The sequence below is a fragment of the Balearica regulorum genome, chromosome 3 (assembly GCF_011004875.1).
Source record: "Balearica regulorum gibbericeps isolate bBalReg1 chromosome 3, bBalReg1.pri, whole genome shotgun sequence".
NCBI lineage: Eukaryota > Metazoa > Chordata > Aves > Gruiformes > Gruidae > Balearica > Balearica regulorum.
In genome coordinates this window covers 93,560,113-93,583,516 of record NC_046186.1, presented here as the reverse complement: position 1 = coordinate 93,583,516, position 23,404 = coordinate 93,560,113, and the positions used below count along the sequence as shown (strand labels likewise).

General features: G+C 38.6%; 1 protein-coding gene across 1 annotated transcript in view; it reads left to right on the top strand.

Moving 5' to 3' along the window:
• KCNK5 (potassium two pore domain channel subfamily K member 5) overlaps window positions 1–23,127 on the top strand; it is a 34,585-nt gene extending 11,458 nt beyond the window's left edge. The window contains exons 2-5 of the mRNA XM_075749011.1: window positions 17,029–17,140; window positions 18,579–18,745; window positions 19,463–19,631; window positions 20,468–23,127. Coding sequence (XP_075605126.1) covers window positions 17,029–17,140; window positions 18,579–18,745; window positions 19,463–19,631; window positions 20,468–21,288 — 1,269 coding nt within the window. The 3' untranslated portion in view covers window positions 21,289–23,127. The remainder of the gene's footprint in view (window positions 1–17,028; window positions 17,141–18,578; window positions 18,746–19,462; window positions 19,632–20,467) is intronic.
• The last annotated feature ends 277 nt before the right edge of the window (window positions 23,128–23,404 follow it).

Genomic DNA, 23,404 nt, shown 5'->3' with positions numbered 1-23,404 from the left:
TAGCATGGTTGAGGTTATGTAAAGTTTTTTCATTGGCCCTGGAAACTGTTTGGCCTAACAAGGTGAGTTAGTAAAGGCTCTACTCCAAAGAGTTAATAGCCAACAATGTGACTCTCTTGCTCCTGTTCTGTAGTTCAAAAGTCTGCTTGATTAAAAATGTGGCTACACTTAGTACTCTGCTCCACCCAAGTCTAATCACTTTTAGTTTTGTTTCATTGATTTGATGCCATTGGGATAAATAAGATTTTTAATGTAGCGTGTGTAAGCTCACTGAACTGTCAGACAAGTAACAGTTGTTTTACCAGGACCTGCCTTTTTTTTTTTCTTGTTTCTCCTGAAGATAAGTTGTTAAATAGAAAATGAGATGTGTGATGCTACTAGCACACTTTGGCAGCAGCTTCTAATTTGTCTTCAGAGAAGACAGACTTTTAATGTTGTATTGAAATTTGGGGATGAAATACAAAAATGCTTGTGAAATCAAAAGTCTATAATACTTTGTCCTAGCTACTAAGAAACAAACTCCAAACAATTTTTAGGGTGTTCTAACAAAGTGACTTTCTGTAAATTTCTTAATATGAAGCATGGTTTTATGCATGGCTATAAATGGGAGAGAGCATAATATGCTGCTTAATGCAATGTTACTTTATGCTGCAATTCATTCACTGAGTTGAAAAGCTTATTTATGCCTCTAAGTTGTCATGCTTAGATCACCTGTGATTTGACTTGTCCTAATGAACTATTCTTATACACTGAAAGCATGGGGTGGGGAATGGGGAAACTCAGCTTCCCCTTTTACTTCTCCTGTGTAGTGTCAAGGCTCTTCTGTCCAAATATTCCAGTTTATACCATTTTATGGGTGGGTGGAAATCTGCAAAGATTAACTAGATTGCTCAGTTGCTGCTCCAGGTCTTGAAGCCTTGTTTGAATAAGGGGAAAAAAAATTGCAACACTTCAAAGATTTGGTCCAACCCCTCCCCATCTAGTAAATTAATCTCAGTAAACTGTTTTTATTGACACTAGGATTGTTTTGGTTTAATTTAAATCTACTTAAATCAATTGCAGTGAAACTGAAATATATTGTTTTGGAAACTAAACTGCTGCATGGCTTAGCATCTGCTTATGCAATCAGTACCACCTCTGTTGCAATAGTCTGTCTGTTTCTAACCCAACTGGTGTGAGGGCTTGATTAAACTCTTGACTCTTCTGCTTTCACTTTCTTATCTCTAAAATGGGGACAACAGCATTTTTCAAAGCCCTTTTAAAGGGGAGTTGGCTACATTAGCGACCATGTATGTATTCAGATAGGAAGGAAGCCTAATCTGCTATTATAGATTATTCAAACGTCTTAATTTCAGCTGATGCAATGTAAAAGTTGTTGAAATTTTTTTTTTTTTTCCATCCAAGGAAGTGTGTTATACACATATTGGCACAGAAGTCCTAAAAACTAAGCTGTATTAATGAAAGCTATGAAATTGTCTGATAGGTTTTCTTTCTGAATGAGAGTAAATGGAGGCCAAAGAAAAGTTGGGGCACTCTGCATCTGCAGAACAGCTGTAGTTCTCATGCAGCAGTAACCTTTAGTTAATTTGTCTTCAGAACATGTCTATGTGGAACTTGGGAAAGTGAAAAGGAAACAGTTCTATAATTGCATTAATCACAAGAGCAAAGGAATGCTGGTAAGGCACTGAATATGCTTTTCATCAAAATAGTTTATTAACTAGTTCATTAAACTGGAATCTAGTTCTGAAATTAATAGGGGAAAAATCCATATCAACTGTTAAATTCTGTAGTCATGATTTGTCAAAGAAAAGCCAGCTGCCTTTTCAAAACTGTTGGTGTTTATGTCCATTGCACGTAAGTGGAAAGGAGAAATAAAATTAAGCAGCATTAGTTCATTCAAGCATAGGGTCTGCAAGTATTACAAATAGGTAAGCCTCAGCGTTCAATTCTGCAGTGACAAAATAGTTCCATTTAACTAATTTGCTGAATTATGAGTTTCACTTATTATTTAACTCTGCAGAAAGCCACAAAAAGGAAATAACCTTGTTGATCTTTTTCCATTAATATCCCTCACATTGTTTGTCCTATGAATTATGACTTATAGGAAAATTAACTGTCCATGCTATACATCATACACAAGCAAGACTTAAACAGTGCATGCTGTAAAAATATTGACATGCCTCCAAGAGGTTAATATCCCTACAAATTAGAACTTTTTTCCAGAGGAAACAGTAACACCTATTTGTACTGCAGAATGGAAGTAGAGCTCCATTTGTTCAAATGTGAGTTGTGGTTTGTTTTTTTTTTTTTTTTATGGGCTCTTACCACCTAAGTCTCACTTCATGTTTCATCCTAAAATAGAAACTATTCCAAAACTTGAGGGTTTATTGCAGAATTAATTCAATCTCTCATTACAATAGTTTACCTTTAGTTGTCTTTTGCACACATCTGGGCTGAGAGGTCACTAATAAAGCATACTCTTAGCTAGTTACTATGGCAAAGAGAAGGAGCAGCAGGGTTGGTAGTGAGGGACAGCAAGGGGTGGTAGTGAGGGGAAACTTAATCATTCAGCTGTAATTGTTCAATTTATAAAAAAACCCCTCAAAATTCACCATGTAGCAGATAGGACTGCTTGATTTCTGATCAAACAGTGGCTTTAAGGTCTTCTGTGTTTTCTCTTAGGGGCTTGATTGCATGCTTGATTTCATTTCTAAGAATGAAAACTGCTGATGTAGCCGCGAGAGAGTTCGTTATTATACAGTAAAGGTACAGAAATAGCAATAAATATTTCCAAAGGCCTGCCTACTCACAGCTTTTCTGTCAAATGACATGAGAAATGCTGGCTTGGCCTCAATTTCCCTTGGCAAGGAAGAAGAGGCATGTGCTTAGGTCCAACTTTGTTTGGACTGAACATCCTTCTTGAATTTACTGCATGAAAACTGAAGCCTCAGACTGGGCATTACTTTCAGTAGAGGTAGTTTGGGAAAGCAATGCGGGTTTCCATGAGGATGGAGAAAAAGGCAAAACACAGAACTTGTTGTAGACTGTGTAATCAATAAGCATTATCCAAATTCTAGCTGGGCAGAGTACAGCAGGCTTCCAAAAGCACATGTACACAATGTGAAGACTTTTTAGAAAACACTTATGTGTCCTTTGACTAAAAATTTTTCAGACAGCCTGTATTTAAAACACTGTTCTGTAAAATAGAGGTTTATAATGGAAAGCTGCAGGGATAAATGTTACTCTTGCTTTGCTTTTTACAAAACAAAAGAATAAAGACCTAGCCTTCTTCACTCCCAGCCTCCTCCCCCAGTTGGGTAGTATTTCTGCTGCAATCCTTGATTAGTGTTCTGTTTCCATTATCATGTGGAATATTTTCATGCAAAATTTGCTTAATCTGAAGAGGCTAGCTCTTGTGTTATGTCTGTAGCTGTAACAGCCATCTGTAAACCTTCAGTAGAACAGCACTCTGTACAAGTAAGGAGTGCAAATTATCATTACAAAATCACTAATCTTGACTTGTACTTCTCTTAAATGTGGGCTTAGATGAAGCTTCACAAATTCAGTAGGGCAATGTGTCCACTCTTAAGAACCACTAGTGTAGTCAGTAAAGGAAATGACATGTATTTTTTGATGCTCGAGCCCTGTTGAAAGATCTTTTTAAACTCTTGTTAGAAGTCTGCCAGGAAAAAATATAAATCAAGCTTATGCTGCAGAAGTTTTGGTGTTCTATTTATCGGTACAGTTGTTTCTTTCCAAGTAATTTGTTTTACTCTTTAGTATTTATCTCTTGCCTACTCTGCATCATGTCAATCCTTGAGGAAGAACTCCTGCATGGTTTTGGTACCACAGAAAATGGTGAAATTGTTTACTCTTTCTCACAACTTCTGTCTGAAGAACTCCTCTCTTACTAAGAGGATTTTACTGTAGGTCAATAATATGTGCCCTCATGCACTATAATTGTAATAAGTATTTCAGATCCAAAATCTTATTTGTAATGTAAATATTTCTACAATGTGGTGTTAAACTAAACCAATCAATCACTATTAAGCTGGATCTTGGTTTAGATAGGGAGGTTCATCTCCACTACCATGCTGAATGCTTTAATTAAAAACTATTGCATAGGTTGAGAACCTGTTTTAATTTAGAGCTTAATTTCATGCTTAGGTTTGGATTTTTTTTGGTTTTGGGGGGTTTTTTGTTGGTTTGTTTGTTTTGTTCTTATACCAACACTGGGTTATGGTTTAAATGGCTTTTACAGTCTTGTGTTGTAGGTTTTGATGTAGTACAAAAGAAAGCAATGCTATCCCTTCTCAGCCTTAATTTTGCAGTACAAATTGCTTTGGCTGACCCATAACAGAATCCTCATTCTTCTAGCCCTTGTCTGCCTCTGTTCCCGTTTCTTGAAAGTGGATGACCAGAATTGTAGAAATCCTCCAAGCTAAGTTTCACCAATGCTTTGCAGAATGACAGCAAGACATCAGGAAATGGATTTCAAGCATCTAGCTATTCCTTGAAGTTCTTCCCTTTATGTTTTTATTGACGTACTTCTGTTGTTGAGATGCCTAAACCGTATTACCGGACTGATGACATGTCATGGGAAAAATGTATTCCCCTTGCATTTACTGCTGTAGGTTATGACAGCACTTTTATGTCAGAGAATGCAAATGGAGAGGCAGAATAAATTGCAGTGAGTTACTAGGATATCTTAAAGCTAACTTTAAAAACATCTGATTTTTGAAACGTGGTTCTTCATCAAGATATGTTATCCTTGAAACTAAAGCAGTAATGATTTAGTGTACAACTGGCCAGGACTGTTTGCAGGCCTCTCAAATCAGCTGAGCAATAAATGTTTGAAAAGGTGTTTATATATTGAAGGCATGTCAAAGTCTGTAATGTCACTAGATTTACAGGGTGCCCAATTACACTGGTAATATGAATGAAAAGTCTGGTGCCACCCTTGCTAATGACTGAAATGATGCCAGTAACCGACTCTAAAAGATACAGCCAGTGTGCCAGCTGATTGCTCTGTCATCACTTTTTTTTAAGCTTACAGCACTGCTGGGGCTTATCGCAACCTGTGTGCTACCTGTATGAGACCTTATCTTCTCTAAATAAAATTGATGACAAAACCTATATTGCTTTCAAGGGCAATAAAGTCCAGTTTCAAGATACAGAAGTTCTGGAACTCTCCTCTTAGTTCAGGCTAATTGAAGGAGAGATTCAGTACATAGCAGAGACTGAAGGAGGAAGTTACGGAAACTTGATAAATTTTAAGCTGTATTTTGCTAGTCTGCTGTCTCTTGTGGAAGGATGTAATTCAACTAAGTCAGATGGTTTTCCAGTGGTTCCCTTCTGCAGGCATGCATTTTCTGTTGTTAAATTTTCTGTTGTTAACACCCTTTCCTGGAACTACTGTTTTTCTATTAATTTTCAGATACTGCAGAAGTTAGGAAGCTAGGAGGGTTAAATGATACATTTGTTCCCTGCCCATTTGTTTGTCCCACAGGAGATAATTCTCTTGTCATGTCAATGGTGATTATTTCCCAGGATATTTTCCATTAACTTTGAAACTCTCAGCCCTTGTTCTCAGTGCCAAGGGACAGAAAAAACCCAAAAACCCAAACAAGACTGTGCTCGCATGTTGGGAAGCATCATGTCCTCAGGCAATTACGTTTATTACTCTGCTGTAACTTTCCATGCAAAACCCAAAAATATCGATACATTTTGTGAAGCTTGTGTTCACCCTGGTGGGAATGAAGAGGAGATGGTGCTAGTTACCAGTGCTGATCACCAAGCTGGTAATCTTGCAGTACATTACAGCAATACTAAGACCCTGTTTCTCCAAGTAGAAGCAACCCTAAGGACCTGCTGTAGCTAGAGTGGAATTCATTGCAGTAATCAGCATTTACATTTATGTGAACTACTAAAATGGTCAGCACGTGAATGTCTGGTTTTACCTGGGAGGGGCGGGTGAAGAATATTCAACATATCTAATGCTGGCATTATAGAAGTGCTGAAGATATTTATCCTTACTTCTTCTGTATCCTGTTTCATCCTGCTCATGCTTTGTCTAATTTTGATCATCTTTCCAAGCAGGGAATAGCTGGCAAAATTATTTACCTTCGCCATTCCCCAGCAATAAGATGGAATTAATTTGACTGTAGACTCACAAATTGTTTCCACTGGACTGTGTCCCGAGGCTTCCAGACTCATAAATATTAGCCACAATTAAATTTTTATGAGTCTTTCAGGTTCAAGCAAGAACAAAGATGGTTTTTTACATCTCCTCTAAATTCATGATTTATTGCATGGCTGTCAGATAACAAGCTAAAACCAGGACAGAGCATGCATCTTCTGATTTTGCATGTAAAAACCTTTCCTCCCCTTCTTTTCTCTGACTAGAACTATTTCTGGTTAATAAATTGAGGATGTGCTTGAAAAGCATGATTTGTTCTGCCCAGTATGGGTTAATTAACAGATTGCTTTTCTAAAGGATTGCTTAGTCTGGTTAAATTGTAATCTAAAAACAAGAAAACAAATGAGCACTTAGAAGAATGAAATAACAAGTGTTCCTATTTGTGACAAATGTGCATTCTCTACCCTGGTTCTTTTGGCCAACTAGGAAACATAGCGTACCACAGCTTGTGCCTGTAGTACTGTCTTTAGTGAGAATATCCTTCACAAGTTAAACAAATTACTACTTCTTCACTGGGTTGTCAGTGTCAGCAGTTATGGATTAAGAAAGCTTAATGCTTGGTCTCTGATAAAATTTTTAGCTTTTTAATATCATTCCCACACACACGTTGCACTTGCAGAAAGGTAAAACAAAACCCAAGAGGAAAAAACCTGAAGTGCCCAGACTCATTTAAGTCTCCACTCTGTTCCTTTTGAGACTCAGTCCACTGAAGAACTTTCTGCATTGTTTAACATGCATAGTTGGTGGTGTGTTAAAATAATGATGTCAGAGGAGGGGGGAAAAAGGTGCTGTCATTAGTGCTTGGGAGAAGGTGGGGGGAAAACTCCTTTTCACTTAGCAGAATAGTTAGAGAGAAGATCAGGATAGATTTTTAGGCCACTAGCCTAATAAAGGTAGGGACCTGTGACAGTACTATCTTCGGTTTTATTAATGATGGCATTGCATCCGAACGCAAGTGCTTTTGAAAAACTTTGCGCACAACATTTTTGGAAAGTCCTTGAGTCTGTATGCAGTCATACACTAATCCATAGCAAGGATGCTCTTGTTCAAACTCTCCCTGTACATACAGGTTATTCTGGGACTAGGTAGTGTGAATTTTAAAAAGAACAGCTAACCTGATATAAGTTCAGATGCAAATTGGAATTCATTGGCTTATCCAACAAACTGTGTCTTTTGCAGAGATATCTTAGAGCTCACTGTTGAGCAGTTCCAGTTTGCTTTGGGATATTTCTGTGTTCTTCCTCAGTTCTGAGCACCTAAATAAACCTCAGGTGAAGCTCCCTCAGAACTACACTAAATAGTGAATATTTTCCAGCATAGAAGTGTGTGTGTAGGTTTAAGATGTGAATGCTTTCTAGTCCCTCTTCAAGCTCAGTCACATTCTTCAAAGGATAGGCTTTCTTTACAGCAGAGTGATGCAGTTATTTGGTCAAGCGTATTTTCCCTCTGCTGAAGACCACTTCTGTGTTTTGCAGTATCTTGTACGGCTAACTATGTTTAGTGCTGTGATTTTCAGGTATTCTTACTAGACAGCCTATTCTGCTTTCCTGGCTAATAAGTGAATTTAAAGGAATCCTCAGCTCTAACCCATGATTTTCCTCATAGCATGTACATAATTGCTTTCACTGGAATCTGGTTTCAATGTCCAGTACAAGACAATGTATCCCACTGTGCTATCTCTATCTAATAAAACTAGCAAGGATGCTTTAAAAAAGCGCTGGGCACACTGGAGTCTAGAAACAGGAATTTTCCCAATACTTAAAAAAGTCAATAAAGAATAATGACAAAAACAGCCTAATTAAGAAATCAAGACCAAGCCACATGTAAAAAGCCCTCTGGGTATGCTGTATTCTAAACTAACAGACACAAATGATGTCTGGTTTGCTGTCCTGTTATATAACAAAACTATGCAAAGTGAAAACCAGGCATGTATTTACATGCATTCTTTAAATATCAGGCTTAAATGTAGGGACAGCTCTGTATGAAGTGGCATGTACTGGAGGCTCTATTAGGTAGGAAGAGGTATGCTTAGATGGAAGTCCAAGTTGCTGACAGACCAAAGTTTCTGTAATGAAAGGAAAGCAATAGAGTGTCTTTGGTTCTGTAATTCATTTATGCATTGAGAAGCACTGTTGCATGAATATAATGAAACACTGAGAAGTTGTCTGGGTAAATGAAGAATGAACAAGGCTAGCTAAACTTTCTCTGCAGAGCAAGTTCAATCTTGCTTTAGATTTTTTTTTTTGATAGAATGTGGTATCTACAGTGCATTTGACTATATATGTACCTTTCTGGTTTATATGCTAAGACACTGGTGGATCATTTAAAGTAATTTTTAGCAAATTTATTTACATTTTAATATTGCCTTGTTAAAAAAACCCCACACAAACTACTGACATGTTGAAGCAATTAAAAAGTTGAGGAGAACTCCAAGAAGTTCTCCTTTCTCTGAAGACTGTGGAAAACTGACAAGATAACATTCTATCATCTGCTGTATTGGTAGAAGTGTGAAAATACCATCTCATTCTGGATTAAATCTTGCTATTGCTGGAAAGAAAACCCTCCCCTAAAGTATGTAAACCCATATTTTGCCAGGATGTTTTTTTCCAAGTGGGAATTTTCAAAAGTTTGCCCTTTGATAGGAACTGTATTTTAAGATTAAACTGTTGATTGAAAAAATGCAAAATATGTTTTTACTTGAAATAACACTTAATCAAACATTTTATAAATGCAGTGTATGGCAGCAAGGGGAAAAATTGTCCCCTGCTGTTTGTAGTTGATCTATGTAGGAATGTGAACATTGGGACTAATGCTTGCTTTCCAGGGTTTGATTTTATTTTTGTTCTAATTCAATTTCTAGATAAGAGGGAAGGAATCCTGTATACCCACATTGGTCTCTCTAGCTTTTTGGGTAATGTTTGTGTATTCTTCGGTTAGGTTTATTATTTATATCTGTCAACACCAAATGTGAGCTTGTGGGGGTTTTATTATTTAGAAGTAAAAGAAAACATTAATCCCTCGATGCCTACTTCCTATTTTTTGACTCACTTTCAACTTTGGCCTTGTGGTAGGTGGCTACTGGCTGTAACCCCATTGTGCTATTGGAAACAAGTTGTTTCTGCCTTGGATTTTACATTTGTTACCCTAGAACTTCTACAGTCTATTTTAAGCGAGAGTCTTGGAGAACCTAGCAACTCTTAGTATAAGTCAGCTGGGAAGAAATGCCATGCACAGCAGTTGAATTAACTGTGGATTCACTCCTACATGCTCAGTTGATCCAGCATCAGACTTCTGTGTAGTCAACTGATGTCCTCTTTTATAAATGTGTAATTTATTAAATCCCTCCATCCTTCTGTAATGCAGGTGCTGCTGACTCATATCCTGCACCTCTTGCCCCAACCACCTTCCAACTCAACTCTCTGCATAGGTCAGTAAAGGACACTAAAGCTTTCACAGATTAGCAAGACACAAGGGTGTTGCCTGTTAGACCGAGACAATATGGTTCACTAGTCTTATTTTTCTTTCTACAAAAAAGGTCGCAAACCATTCCCCACAGAAGTGAAGTAGGAAATCCAGGACTCAGCTAAAAGACTTCTTTTCACATCTGGCATGGTTCTTGTCCTGACAAACATGAAATTCATATTGCGAACACAGATAATGCTGAGAGGGAAATGAAAGGTCAGCTCTCCTAAGTCCTGCTGGTTAGCGTAGTCCTGCAGAGACTGTCAAGTGGCTAAGGCAGCCTGAAAGGCTCGTTCACTTGGCTCTGTGCGCTGGCCCTGGTCAAAAAGCCAGAGTGTCTCAGTCAGCTGGGAGCTCAGAGTCCAAGTGAGCAATCAGGATAAGCCTGTCATTACACTAGAGATGGGGGTGAAAAAAAGGATGGCAGGAACCACTAGTGTATGCTTTTTCTGGTGACTTTGAGCTGCTCGGGAGGGGTGGATATTTACTACCATCCTTTCCTGAGAACTCTTGCCTTGAGCAGATTACGTACTATATGTGCCAAGTGGCTGGCAGAAATACACATGTCCAAATAGGGTGCTGCTGTTTTGTATTCTAGACTGTGTTTTTTGCATTCTAATCCTCAAAGGATTTCTTTTCTTCTCTCTAAGAAGCGATGAGCTTTGATTTCTGTGTGCACAGACATGTGTATAGCAGCCCTCCTAAAGATGACATTGGAATAGCTGCTCGTTCTGCTGCCTTGATCAAATCATTTAACCTTATGTGTATTCTCTCATCTTTCTGCAGTTCTGCCACGTTGCATCTCTGGCTACCAAAGTGAGCATTGTGGCATAGCAAGATTTTCTTAGCAGTAGTGCAGCTGTCTTCGGAAGTGAAGGCTGGGAATAGAGGTGAAATATTTCAATCTCAAGAATATATAAGTTAATATGAAGGTTTTGGAGAACTCAAGAAAATTTTAATAAATCGTTACATGTATACACCTTATATCTAGACATGAAAAGTAATTGGGGAAAAAAGTTTCTTTGAGTTTTACTCATTGGTAAAACCATTAGTTGTGTAGTTGGCTTCTTTCCCTTTCCTTACACAAACATCAAGCTGCCAAGATACTCGAATGAAGAAAATATTTTCTCTGATGCGCAGTATCCTCCTTTGAGTCAGGACACGTTGGGGAGGCAGGGAGAAGGCAGTTGGCTTTAAATATCTCTTTCGTCTCCCCCCACCCCCTTTCTTCTTTTCTTTCTCCAACAACTATAACTCAAAACAATAGGTAATGACATTATTATATTAAATATATATTTGCTGCTTAAAAACTGGACACACAAACTTATTAAATAGATGAGCCATGACAACTGTCAGCCAGGATTAATATATTCCTAGTTTGACTGTGAATCTACTACTTTTGATCTAGCTATAAAGTACTTACAAATTCAGACTGTGCCTGTGAAATAGCTTCTACTGCTTTTAATATGCAAGCAGATGTCAAAGTGCAGTATGCCAACAGGGCAGGAAATTTCTGGCCACAGCCACTGTGCTGCCTGTCTGCATGATGAGTCTGAGGAAGTTGTTCTGTCAGTCTAGCTGTGACCACCCATAGGCTTTTTTTCCTTCAAAATAGGTACTGACTGAGAGGGTTTATTTTCTCTTTCTTTACATATAATCCTGAGACAATATTATCTGGGTCAGTAGAACTTTGTAATGTATATCTGACCTGGGAGTCTTAACATGTGACTTTTTTTTTTAATTGAAAAGATAAATATATTTTGATTGCATTTAAACATCTGAATATTATAAACAGTTGACTGCTATTGTAACTCTATAGCTGGAGCCAGAAAACCTAGGTAACTGCAAAAACCATGGGGGACAAATAGAGGGGTGTGCAATTTGCATGGCACGGATTTTTATTTTTAAAGTAATTTAGAAGTTACTTTAAATGTTTTCTTGATTTTTAAAAACTACAAAAAATGTCCATACAGCTTCTTGTACCACTTCACCTATTTGTTTTTTGCTGCTGCTGCTGGAATTGTTTAAAATGAAAATCTACTTAAAGATAAACAACAGTACAGAGTTTCATCTGATATTGTAAATTTAAGCCTTATTACCCTGGACAATTTTATTATGATTGGCTAAATTGTCAGTTTTGTATGTACCCACGATTAGATAACTACTGCACAGTTTTCTGGTTTCTTCAAATTGTATAAAAGATTTGGATGTCAATGTGAAAAGAGATTGCTGTTAAAGTGTTATTCCTTGTAGGGACGTCTCTAAAGTGCTTGATGGACTTGTAATTCTCAGTGTTTTTCTGTGCATTAAATCTTTACATCCTTGATAAAATAACTTGAGAAAGAAGCAAAATTACCCCATGTTCCTTCAGAGTCAGAAGTGGGGACAAAGCCTAGGAGTCCTGAAAGGATGCGTCAGGTACTGCTTTAATGGACTGTGGTTTTGGATGCAGCAGCCAGCTGTGATTGTCCTTTATGTACATGGTAATACTCTTGAGAGCAGAATGAAAGCCACTGGTTCTGACTTCAGGCTTAATAGTTCAGTTAAATCTCCTTTCTTATGGAGAAACCTGTAGCGTTTGCAGAAGAATTGTTCATGCCACTGGGAGAAGCTTAAAACTACCATTAGACTTGTGTGTCAGATCTCCAGGGAATGCCTTAAATAACATGAGAGGCTTCAGCCTCTTCAAGAGACCTGGTACTGAGCAATATCTGGCTGTTCTTCTTGTATGTAATAGGGTGCCTGTGGGGCAGGATCTGTTGCTCTAGTTTATATAGCCTGTTTGTTGTCTTGTGTCTTTTAGTTTGGCCTGTCTGTCTGCCCATAAGTACCCCAGAAGTCCTTTTTCTTTCCTATTGCTCGTTGTTATCAGATCCAGCTAATCCTTATTAAAGTGCCTAGGATTTCATGCCAAATATGAAATTATTTCTACTTGATATGCAAAGCCTGTATCACTGCTTTCTTGCAGTCCTTAACTCTTAGAATAAAATCACTAACCGCATGTGGGATCCATGTACCAGTACTGCTGGAGAGCAGCTTTGCAGAAAATGACCTGGGGTCCTGGTGGACATCAAGTTGAACATGAGCCAACCCTTGCAGCAAAGGTGGCTAAAGGTATCCTGGGCTGCATTAGGCAAAGCATTGCCAGCAGGTTGAGGGAGGCGATCCTTCCCCTCTACTCTGTACTGGTGAGGCCACATCTGGAGTACTGTGTCCAGTTCTGGGCTCCCCAATACAAGAGAGGCATGGGACATGCTGGGGATAGTCCAGCAAAGAGTCGCTAAGGTGAGCAAGGGACTGGAGGGTGTTCCAATCCTCCTACGAAGAAAGGCTAAGAGAACTGGGACTGTTCAGCCTGGAGAAGAAAAGGCATGGGTCATCTCCTCAATGTATATAAATACCTGAAGAGACAGTGTAAAGGAGTATTTTCTTCTTTTCCTAGAAAGAAAACAAAGCCTTGTGTGCTTGTTCATGCTTACAGAGGCAGAAGGTGATAGTTCTGTCCCATTTTTTTCCTTCTTCTGAAGGCCAAGAAGCCGAAGTAAAATGGCATATTCAACATATCAAGTTATGATAAAATTTACTTGGAGGCAGTCTCAATGTACTTGTTCTCTTAGTTTTGTACCCTAACATTGCTTCAACAGGGACTAAATGTCATTCTGTTGTGAGCCATTTTACCTTGCAGTCGTATTGATCAAATCTCAAATTCAGCCATCCCTCCTGCTGATACAAAGACAAGGACAGCTAAGACGAGTCTCTGACTATTGCAAGCTGTTGTTTTGAGAAGTTTTCAGCCGTACTGTTACTCAGATGGTGGGATGCAAGTGGCACGTGCCTAAAGCATCTGAGAGAAATGCCTCTCCTTTACCCAAGACAGAGGAGATTTAACAACTAGTTCTTGTGATAGCTGATAAATCTTGAGTTCATCAGGGAGTTAATAAAAATGTCACCAAGCCCAGGAAACAGAAGGCTGTATTGGAGCAGTGCTGGGGTTTGTGGGGAAGTACCTGCAAAGGGAGCAAACCATCTGCTTGATTATGTTCAAATGGCATCCCAGTTTCTACTTGTGTTAATGTCATCAGAAGATGTATTAGTTTTATATGTGTCTTAAATCTCTCTCTGCAATTGTAAGTCTGTTTACTTTCAGCAATAGCTCCAGGGACTCTAGATCTTTCTTCCTTTTTCATTTGCCAAAGTGCAGAATTGGGCTGGTGGAGAGAGAGGGAGAAGAGAAGTCTTGATTCCTGTGAGGCAAAAGTTGTTTGACTGAAAATGAAGTCCTGCTTTTATCAGTACAAACTGTCATGAAGTGGGGTCTAAGGCGATGTGTAAGTCTTGAGATAGGTAACTATTTTTGGGTTTTGAATTTGGGCATACTTGAAAAGGTATTTTTAAATGAGATCTTTTGAGATATTGAGAACATTTGCACCATCTACCCTCTTCTTCTTCTCCCTACCTGCCCCCTATTTTCCCATCCAAAGGCTTTTTAGAGCAAATTTTCTGTAGTTTAAGAAATCCAGCACAGGCAGCCTACGGCGTTCTATATCCTAGCATGTGAAAATAAAGGCATGCCTGATATTGCTTAACAGATTGACCAGCAAAAAACCCCCCATAGTTGCTCTTCAGTTGTATAGTGTCCACTCACAATGTTTGTTGAAGCCAAAAGATTTAATTATTTCAGTATGGGCAAAAGTTATGCTGTTTGGAAAGTAGTTATGTATTTCCCACTGCACCAAAGCTATCTAAGCATGTTTTGTGACCATCTCTGTTCCTGCAGCTGGGATGCATATAGTGCATTCAGGCTTATTGCAGGCATAAAGCAACTTAAAAGTCTAGACTGTAGATTGTAGATAATTGTGTGCTAATAGCAGATAGCTATCTGCAAATAGGGACAGGAAGACAGTGGCAGCTTTGGCTGGAGAGTGTCTGTGATTATCTATATAAAGTGTTTATATAACTCGGAGAGCTGTCCATCTCTCCCCCAAAATGTTAACCGAGTGTGAAGGGCAGCTGTGTGCTACTCAGTCCAGCAGCTTCTTCCCCTTGAGTCCGGGCCCCCCTCACGCCTCCAGACCTCAAACACTGGTGGATCTTAACGTAACTGTATGTTCTGGGAAATGGAGCTCATTAGCTCAGAGTGAAGGTGGAGTAATGCAATGAGATAATGGCACAGTGACAATGAAAACAGATACTTCAGCGTGTCTCTTATGAGATCAGTTGCTCTGTGAGGACATAACAATAAAAAACAAAAATCCAAGTGTGCTTGTAACACGGAAAATGACTGGAGAACTGATGTTTGATATAACATTTAATACAGTGTTGCTGGGCAGTGGAAAAAGTCAAGGCATCTTTTCAGAGATAATAGATCACAGATTGCTTTTATCGGGTACTCTGGACATCCTTTGGGACTTCTAGAAAGTTCATCTGCAGACCATAGCAGAAATGAATGAAGCTACTTTGGTTGGTCTCTACTCATATGAACTCTTGTGATCCATTATAGCTACCTCAACTATTTTTATTTTTTTTTTTTTGGAAGGGGGTGGCATCATGTGTTTACTTGCCTGTTCTCAACCTGCCTGTTTCAAGGCTACTTCTCATTTCAACACTACTTTCTTATGACAAATGGCTGCCTTGGTGAGAACTCTCTCTCTCTCTCCATTCTTTTTTATCCAGAGCCTGTAGGCTATGGAAAGACACTGCATGCAGTTTTGTGCACACTTTAAGTTTACCAGGGGAAAAATCTAGTTCTGTACCTTCATTCACTTTCAATGCTTCTCCTTTTATCTTTTATAATAGCTTGTGTGTTGAAAGTGCATTTTTAATTAAATTGTTTGCATCTTGTATATGCACAATACATTCACTTTGAGGGCATTTTTATTACAGTAGAAGGGCGGTGATATGTAATAAGTCTCAAGAATAATTAAAACTTGTGTTAACTTGTACATGTTTTCAGTAGCGATTGAACTTTGTGTTGAGTCTCTGCTGGGTCCAAGATCAGATCTTAATCAAGTAGGAAGGAAGGAATGGGTGATGAGGAAAGGAAGAGCTGGTTGTAGGTGCTTCTGTAAGTTCTTACCAGTTTAAGATAAATGTCACCTCTCATGTTTATTTAAAAAAAAAAAAAAAGGCATATTGCCTCCAATTTTACTTATTTAGCTCAAGATGGTTTTTGTGCTCAATATTCCCTTTTTGAGGGAGAAACACAGAAAGTTGGATAATGTTATGAATCAACTTTTGGAGATACCTTCACCTCTCCTGTATATGGATGTAGCCTCAGAGGTTTTTTTCAGACAACCCTGGTTTACATTGAAGGGAAAAAAGCAGAGTAACCTGAGAAGGCTGTAACTGCAGCATGATGTGAGAGATTTAAATAACTAGGCATTTCTAGGAGACAATATGATAAATCGCTTTGCTTTACTTCAGGGAGATAGAAATACATGTCAGAATCAGCAAGATGCATGATTTTTGATCTGAAACTTTGACTTTCTGCACTAAATAGTCATTAGGGTTTTTTATCAATGTGTTTTCTACAGTCTAATTTTGAAAAGGCAGGGGAAACTGGGTCTTCCAAGTCCCTTCCTACAGAAAGTAAAGATGGTTAATAAATCTTGAGCACCTGAAGACCTGGAAAGATGTTAAAAAAATGACTTACTGAATCTGTGGAAATACCAATAACTACGCTTTCTTCCCTAAAACATTGTAAATGAGTGCTTTGCATTCATCATGGCATACTAGATTCAAAGATGGGATAAAAAAGAGGCCTGATTCAAGGACCATGATTAGAGTTCTTTTGCATGGAATACTTTGGAAAAGTGTGAATTTTCTGTCTTTGAAAGGTACAGTTTTACGTTAACTTGTAGATGGTTTGACTTTGCCAGGAACAGCAGGTGAATTAACATTAATAGCACTAGCTTTGCCAAGGAGTCTATGACGTCCTGCTCATACTCAGGTCAAGCTGAGGCATGTAACAGTGTTTTGAAATGTATAGTAGTTCTGAAGATGTCCCTAATACTAAACCAAATTCAAGAACTATACTGGAGGTTAAATGCTAGTTCAGTCTGGAGGAGTGTGTTTGGTCTCTGGAAGAGATCCATTTGGGTTAGACTGGTAAATCAAGTAAAAGCTTATCTAATTAAACCCCCCTATTTAAATGTCAGAGCACCTGCACTACTTTTTCTTAGGTGAAGCAAGTTTTTAATATTTCATAAAATTATTGTTAGTGAATATACTAGGCTAGCCCTCACAAAAAACCATGAGTGGTTATTTTCAAAGTATGAACAAAGGGAGAAAACCTGAGAGGGACAGACACATTTCTCTTTCAGACTGCCAGGTTTTTCCAAGAATGACTATAAACTGTTTTGTTACAGATTGTGTCAAATGCTGCTGGACAGGGGGTTGCCATCACTGGGAATAATACTTTCAACAACTGGAATTGGCCTAACGCTGTGATCTTTGCTGCTACTGTGATCACTACAATCGGTGAGTATTTAATATGTTAACTTTCCTAACTGTAGTTTTCTGTATGCTCTAGTGTGTTTGTATTCCTCTTTTTATGTGTCAAACTAGCCATTGAATAAAGTCCCCATGGCTGGAGTTGCCTAGAGTTAAGTGATCATCCGCAGGTTCATAGGGAAAAAAACCCAGTATTTTGGTACACTCTCCATGCATATACAGAAGAGAAATGCATGCCTTTCCAGTAAGTAACAGATTCAAGCTGCTGTTGGGGATGACTGGTGTCATTCTATTTCCATTAATTCATGCACTTAAATTTCCAAATCATAAAATCCTAAACCAAAAGTGTTACAAAACAATCCGTTAAACCAATACTTAAAGCATGTGCATATGAGGGTTTTGTATAGCTGTTCTGTTACTCACATGCATCCTCTTAAGCTACTGAATTATCAGTGTTCTTGGCTTACAGAACAATCTAGACTTTTTATCTATCTCTTAAAGTTTTCTGTCTCTTCAAGAAGGCAAAGTAGAACAAGCATTGTCTTCTAAATCTCACTACTGACTTGTGCTTGTAAAACCTTCTGCATGGAAAGACTACTTCCTCCTTTGATATGCACGTTTTCAGAGCTCAACATCATCTGCCTTCTGCTTTTACAGAAAAATCTTTGCTACGTGCTACACCTACAATGCAAAATAACCAGAGAGGGCTGGATGTATACAGAAATGGGAATGTTACTGTTAAACTGTATGCAGTACTGTGGTTTTCTTTAGTATTTGAAACTCACAATACTCAGCTTATAATGTAACTTATGACAAAAAGTTAATGTCTAAATAACACCTAAATAAGAAAGCTCTGGTGGAAGTTCAGAATATAGGCTGCTGATTTTAGAGCCTTAGTTTGTAATGTCATGTTGGGTTCTGTGGCCAGCAAAGAATTAAATTCAGTTGAAATACCTTGCTATGTTACAACTAGTATTGCACTTAACTGTAAACTCTTACCTTGGAAATGTACCAGGTCACAAGTCAAATGTGCATAGTGGATCTTTCACATGGAAGCTAGCTTCAGGATGAATTTTGAGCTTTTTTTTTTTTCTCCTATAAAATTGACTTAGTTAAATTTTTTAACAGTGCTGCTTAAGGTTGGGGAATCATATTAGAAGTTTTGAGGTGAGCTTTGTTTCATATTTATCTCATCTTGTCAAGAAAAAGATGCACAAAATCTAGGAAACACTTAAAATGCAGTAATCCTCTCAGCCTGCATTAATGGAATACACATTTGCTAGAGTAGAATTGGAAGGCATCCAGATTCAGATCAGCAGCTGGAGTAGGCTAAAGATTTTCTAGATGGTGAAGTAAGGAGCGTCTGATACAGCAGAAGCCCACGCAATGTTGTTTTGTGCATAGGTAGAATCGCCTTGAATTCTCTGCAACAAGAACAGACCATGCACATACTTATCTCTCTTAGGTTACGGAAATGTTTCTCCAAAGACACCCTCTGGGCGTCTCTTCTGCATATTTTATGGGCTCTTTGGAGTTCCTCTCTGCTTGACATGGATCAGTGCTCTGGGGAAGTTCTTTGGAGGCCGTGCCAAGAGGCTGGGCCAGTTCCTGACGAAAAGAGGAGTAAGCCTGGTAAGGTCGTCTCTTGTTTACCCTCGTGCTGTGTGGTTTTGATGCATGAATTAAGCTTACACTTCTTAACTTACCTGCTAAGCTTGGTAGTAAATGAACGCTTGCACAAATATGAATTTTCCCAAATGGTATTGCATAGAAATAACTGAAAGGGGGATTGGGTCTGATATGTTAGTTCTGCAAGAAGTTCTAGCAAAATGAGCTCTTGTAGAAACCTTTGATACTAAATATAGATCTTGTACCTTCTATGGAGACATACGTATCTCCTTACATTAGAAACCTGTAGGACAAACGTAGGTGAGGCTCCATTTCACAGACATTCTGTGCAAGCTCCTCTGGCACAGAAATAAGCTGCTCTGCTCCCCCCCCACCTGCTTCTGTGCTAGCATGAGTACTTCCTGCTGTGCAGTGAACCAACTGGAAAATAATGTTTTGTTCTGAGTTACTAGATTTTTTTGTGGAGGAGTGTTTTTTTTGTTTTGATGATGGCTTAGTATCATCCTCCTCTCCTCCACATGCCCCCCCCCCCCCCCGCCCCCCGTGAGTTCAGTCTCAGATCTAACTGATGGAAAGGACTGATGAGATGGGAGGCAATGCAGAGCCATAGTGCACTCAAATGTCTGATGCTGTCAGATGATGCTTGATGCCATGGATGGGAAAAGAAAATGTGGAGAGCTTTCCTTGACTCTTTTTTTTTTTTTTCTTCTTTCTTTACAGAGGAAAGCACAAATTACATGTACAGCTATCTTCATTGTTTGGGGTGTCCTGGTCCATCTGGTTATTCCTCCCTTTGTTTTTATGGTGACTGAAGGATGGGATTACATAGAAGGCCTCTATTTTTCATTCATCACTATCACCACCATAGGATTTGGAGATTTTGTTGCTGGTCAGTAATTGCATTTTATGTATTATTTCACTACATACACAGTGTCGTAATTCTATTTCCAAACTCTTAATTCAAACAGGTGATTTCTAAGCTTTTCCAAAACATTTTGCTGAATAAAAGATTCAGTTAAAACTGGGTACTGATCCAATGGAGTAGATCTGGTTCTTCAATCTTGGCTTAGATACCTAAGGTCTTTACTGGGCTAAGTCTAGAGCCAAGTTCTGGAGTTTGTAACTTGGGTACCCCAGGTCCTTATTCAGGGCAAGGAGCTAGCCTATCCGCTATGATAGTTAAGAACCTTTGAATGGGATCCAGTATACTAATTGGGGCGCGTAAGTACTGGACAAAGCTCTCTGTGTAGCTGTCTGGAACAAGTCAACAGGAAATTCTGAGCGTATTGGTGTCTCCCTCCTAAACCCTGTCTGTCTTTAAAATCCACTGCCTTGTTCAGGGCTTTGGAGATGGTCCTTGTAAGTGGCATTCTGAATCCTTTTCTCAAGGAAGGTACCTATACCTGCCTCAATGGCAGGGAGAAGGCTTATAATTTTCAAACAGGAAAAAAGTTCATTTTTATAGCTTATGAGGAGAGGATGAATACATGGCCATTTTATGTTGTAGTCCAGTGGTCAGAATGCATGCAGCCAAGAAGTGGAAGACCTGGGATCAACTTTTTCTATGAGAAGGGTTTCAGATCACCACTTACCACCTCTCAGAGCAGTGTTCAAACAACTAGGCTCTGTTAATGTGAAAGGGAGTGGTTCTCAGGGACGTAACTTCAAAGGTTTATCAGTTGCGAGTCCTCTTTCAGTAATGTTCTTGGTTTTAATTTTTTGTAGGTGTAAATCCAGATGCAAACTATCATGCCCTTTACCGATATTTTGTGGAGTTATGGATCTATCTGGGACTAGCTTGGCTTTCACTCTTCGTGAACTGGAAGGTCAGTATGTTTGTGGAAGTCCACAAAGCAATCAAGAAACGGAGGAAAAAAAGAAAAGAGTCATTTGACAACCATCCTCGGTCTAAAAAACCCCTTCAAATGGGTACCTCAAAGGATGTCAACATTTTCAGCTTCCTTTCAAAGAAGGAAGAGACCTACAATGATCTTATTAAGCAAATTGGGAAGAAGGCCCTGAAGACAAACAATGACAAAATGATTAAAGTAGAAAATGCCAAACAAAATATGCAGAATGCCAGTATAGATGCCCAGGTGACTTACACAAAGACAGAGTCATTTGACTACGATGAAGCTTCCCTGGACATTCAAAATGGTCGTGTACTGAGACCTCTGCATGATAAACATATTGGAGACAGCCCTCTGGAAGGAACCATATTTGTAAACCAGCTGGACAGGATTAGTGAAGAAGAAGGCGAAGTGTGGGATTCCAGAGACTATCGACCCTTAATATTTGAGAATGCCAATATAACATTTGTAAATGAAGATGATGATGAAGAGGAAGATATCTCAGATGATGAGGAAACATCAAAATCCTCCATGGATGATAATCTTGCAGAGGAATCTGAAACTGCAAAAAAACTGGTAAAATTCCCATCCTCTGATGAATCTACCTTTACCAATAACGAGCTAGAACTTTCTGTGCCTTATGAACAACTGATGAATGAATATAATACAGTAAGCAATGCGAAGGCTGCAACGTGAAGCATGCTTGACAATGGTTTTCTGAAAGTGGTCAGTGCATATTGAATAAATTAACAGAGCAAGGAGAAAAGCATGTTTTTGCAGTTTCTCCTGTCTCTTTGAAAACAAAAGCAAGTCCCAAACTAATAAACTCCAGTGTCCTTTTTTCCCCATCCTAAGTTGGTTTCTGAGCCCATCAGCTTCACTTACCCAAAAAACTTGTAAAATAACAGTTGAATTTAGAGTCCTGCTCCTTCTTGGGATTTTATGGTTCTTGAACAAAGTAGAAAAGAACAGACTAGTTAATACACTGGACCTGCTCTGCGTTTATGCATTTCATCGAGGAATTAGTTTGGGAGTGTAACAATACTGTTGCAAAGAGACTGTTCTGGGCATCAAATGTGTTCGGTTACTCCATTAGTCTTTCACCTCTGAAAACCTGGATTTGAATCCTGCTTTGATCACAAATGAAAGCAAGGGGTTTGCTTTTTGTTTTAAGTTGCCCATTGTTAAGTTGTTACCACAAAAAACCCGATGCAACTACCAGTTGAGAAACTTTGAGTGGAATACCAGGACACACAGATCTGAGCTGAGGTGTGCTGGCAGACTGAGGAGGAAGCATCTGAAACATCTGTCTAGAATATGTCAGTGCTTGTCAAAGTATAGTGAATCGTAATTTCATAAATAAAATTATTAAAATTAAAAATTCCAAAGGAATGGATCGAGAAGGAGCCTTCTAAAAGGAATAATCATTTGGGATGAAGCTCGCCAATTGTGCTGCTAAACTGCACATCAGCTCCGGAACTGTTGAAGTGACTGGAAGACCCATTGATCAAAGCATGTATGAGCACAAGCAGGATGCAATGAACTTTTCTAATGTTGAAAGTGTCCTTTCACTGTCCGTTTCCTAGAGAAAATACTTGAATGAACCTTATACAGTATCTATGTACAGGTGAAGTTTTATTGACGCTGTTCTTCTGAGGAAAAAAAAATCCCCTTGGGAGGCACAGATATTCTCCAAATGACCTAATGTCTGTCAGAAGGGACCTGTAGCACTGCTGCTGATCTGTGCAGTGTCTTAGTGTTGTTATTTGATGTTCTTCCCTGCCTTGGTACTTCAGACTAGACTTGAATGAGAGATGATTTTTGAAACAGTTGATTACACTTTGCTTATTTGTTTTATTTTAAAGTTTGAGCTATGTGCATGTACAATGGTTATTCAGTCTCACTTTGAAGAAGGCTGGGCAACGTCAAATCTTGGGCAAACTGAGATGTGATCAAGTGACTTAAGGCCATAAGGCACTTTTTAAAAGGAACTTTGGCTCTAAGCTCCTGAAAGTATTATCTTTTGGCTTGGAGATGGGGTTCTCATTGAGAAGGAAGTATGTGTCTTCAAAACATTTGTGCCCAAATTGTTTTGGCTACAAAGAAAATTATACCGTGGTTTTATTTTTCTTTCTTTTTTTCCATATCTATGTGTTAACCCTGACAATTCTTTCAAATGAGGCTCTTGATTACATGTTGGCAAAAGGTACTGACTTCAGTTGTATTCAATACACTTGGAACAGAAAATAGCCAAGACCTTTGAACCGTAACATGTCAAGCTCTGTTGTTCTGTTTAGTTTTATAGTATTTAAGTCATTCCAGTATGTCTGAAAGTTTCCAAAGTTCAGTGAACAGTTAACAGTTGTCTCACTCTTGTTTTTGGTTTAATGCTGGCAGACTCACTAGCTCTGTAAGAAGAGCTTATGGAATCTTGCAATGCTAATCTTGAATTACTAGATATTTCTAATAACTGCAAATATTGGCTGCAGCTTCAGTTGCTGGCTTCTTCCACAGGAGGAGGACATATGGGAAACTGGCACTCTGGTTGGATAGCCTGTTGATGGGAAGTTTTGAAGTCATCTACTGTGAAACAAGGGGGACTGTCTTTACTGGTCTTTTTTTTCAGAATTTTCCATGTTTGTTTCTTTTTTTGTTTCTTTTTTTGTTTCTTTTTTTGTTTCTTTTTTTGTTTCTTTTTTTGTTTCTTTTTTTGTTTCTTTTTTTGTTTCTTTTTTTTGTTTCTTTTTTTTGTTTCTTTTTCCCAAATACAAAGTGAACGCAAGGCTAGGGCCAACTCTGTTGTAGTAGCAAA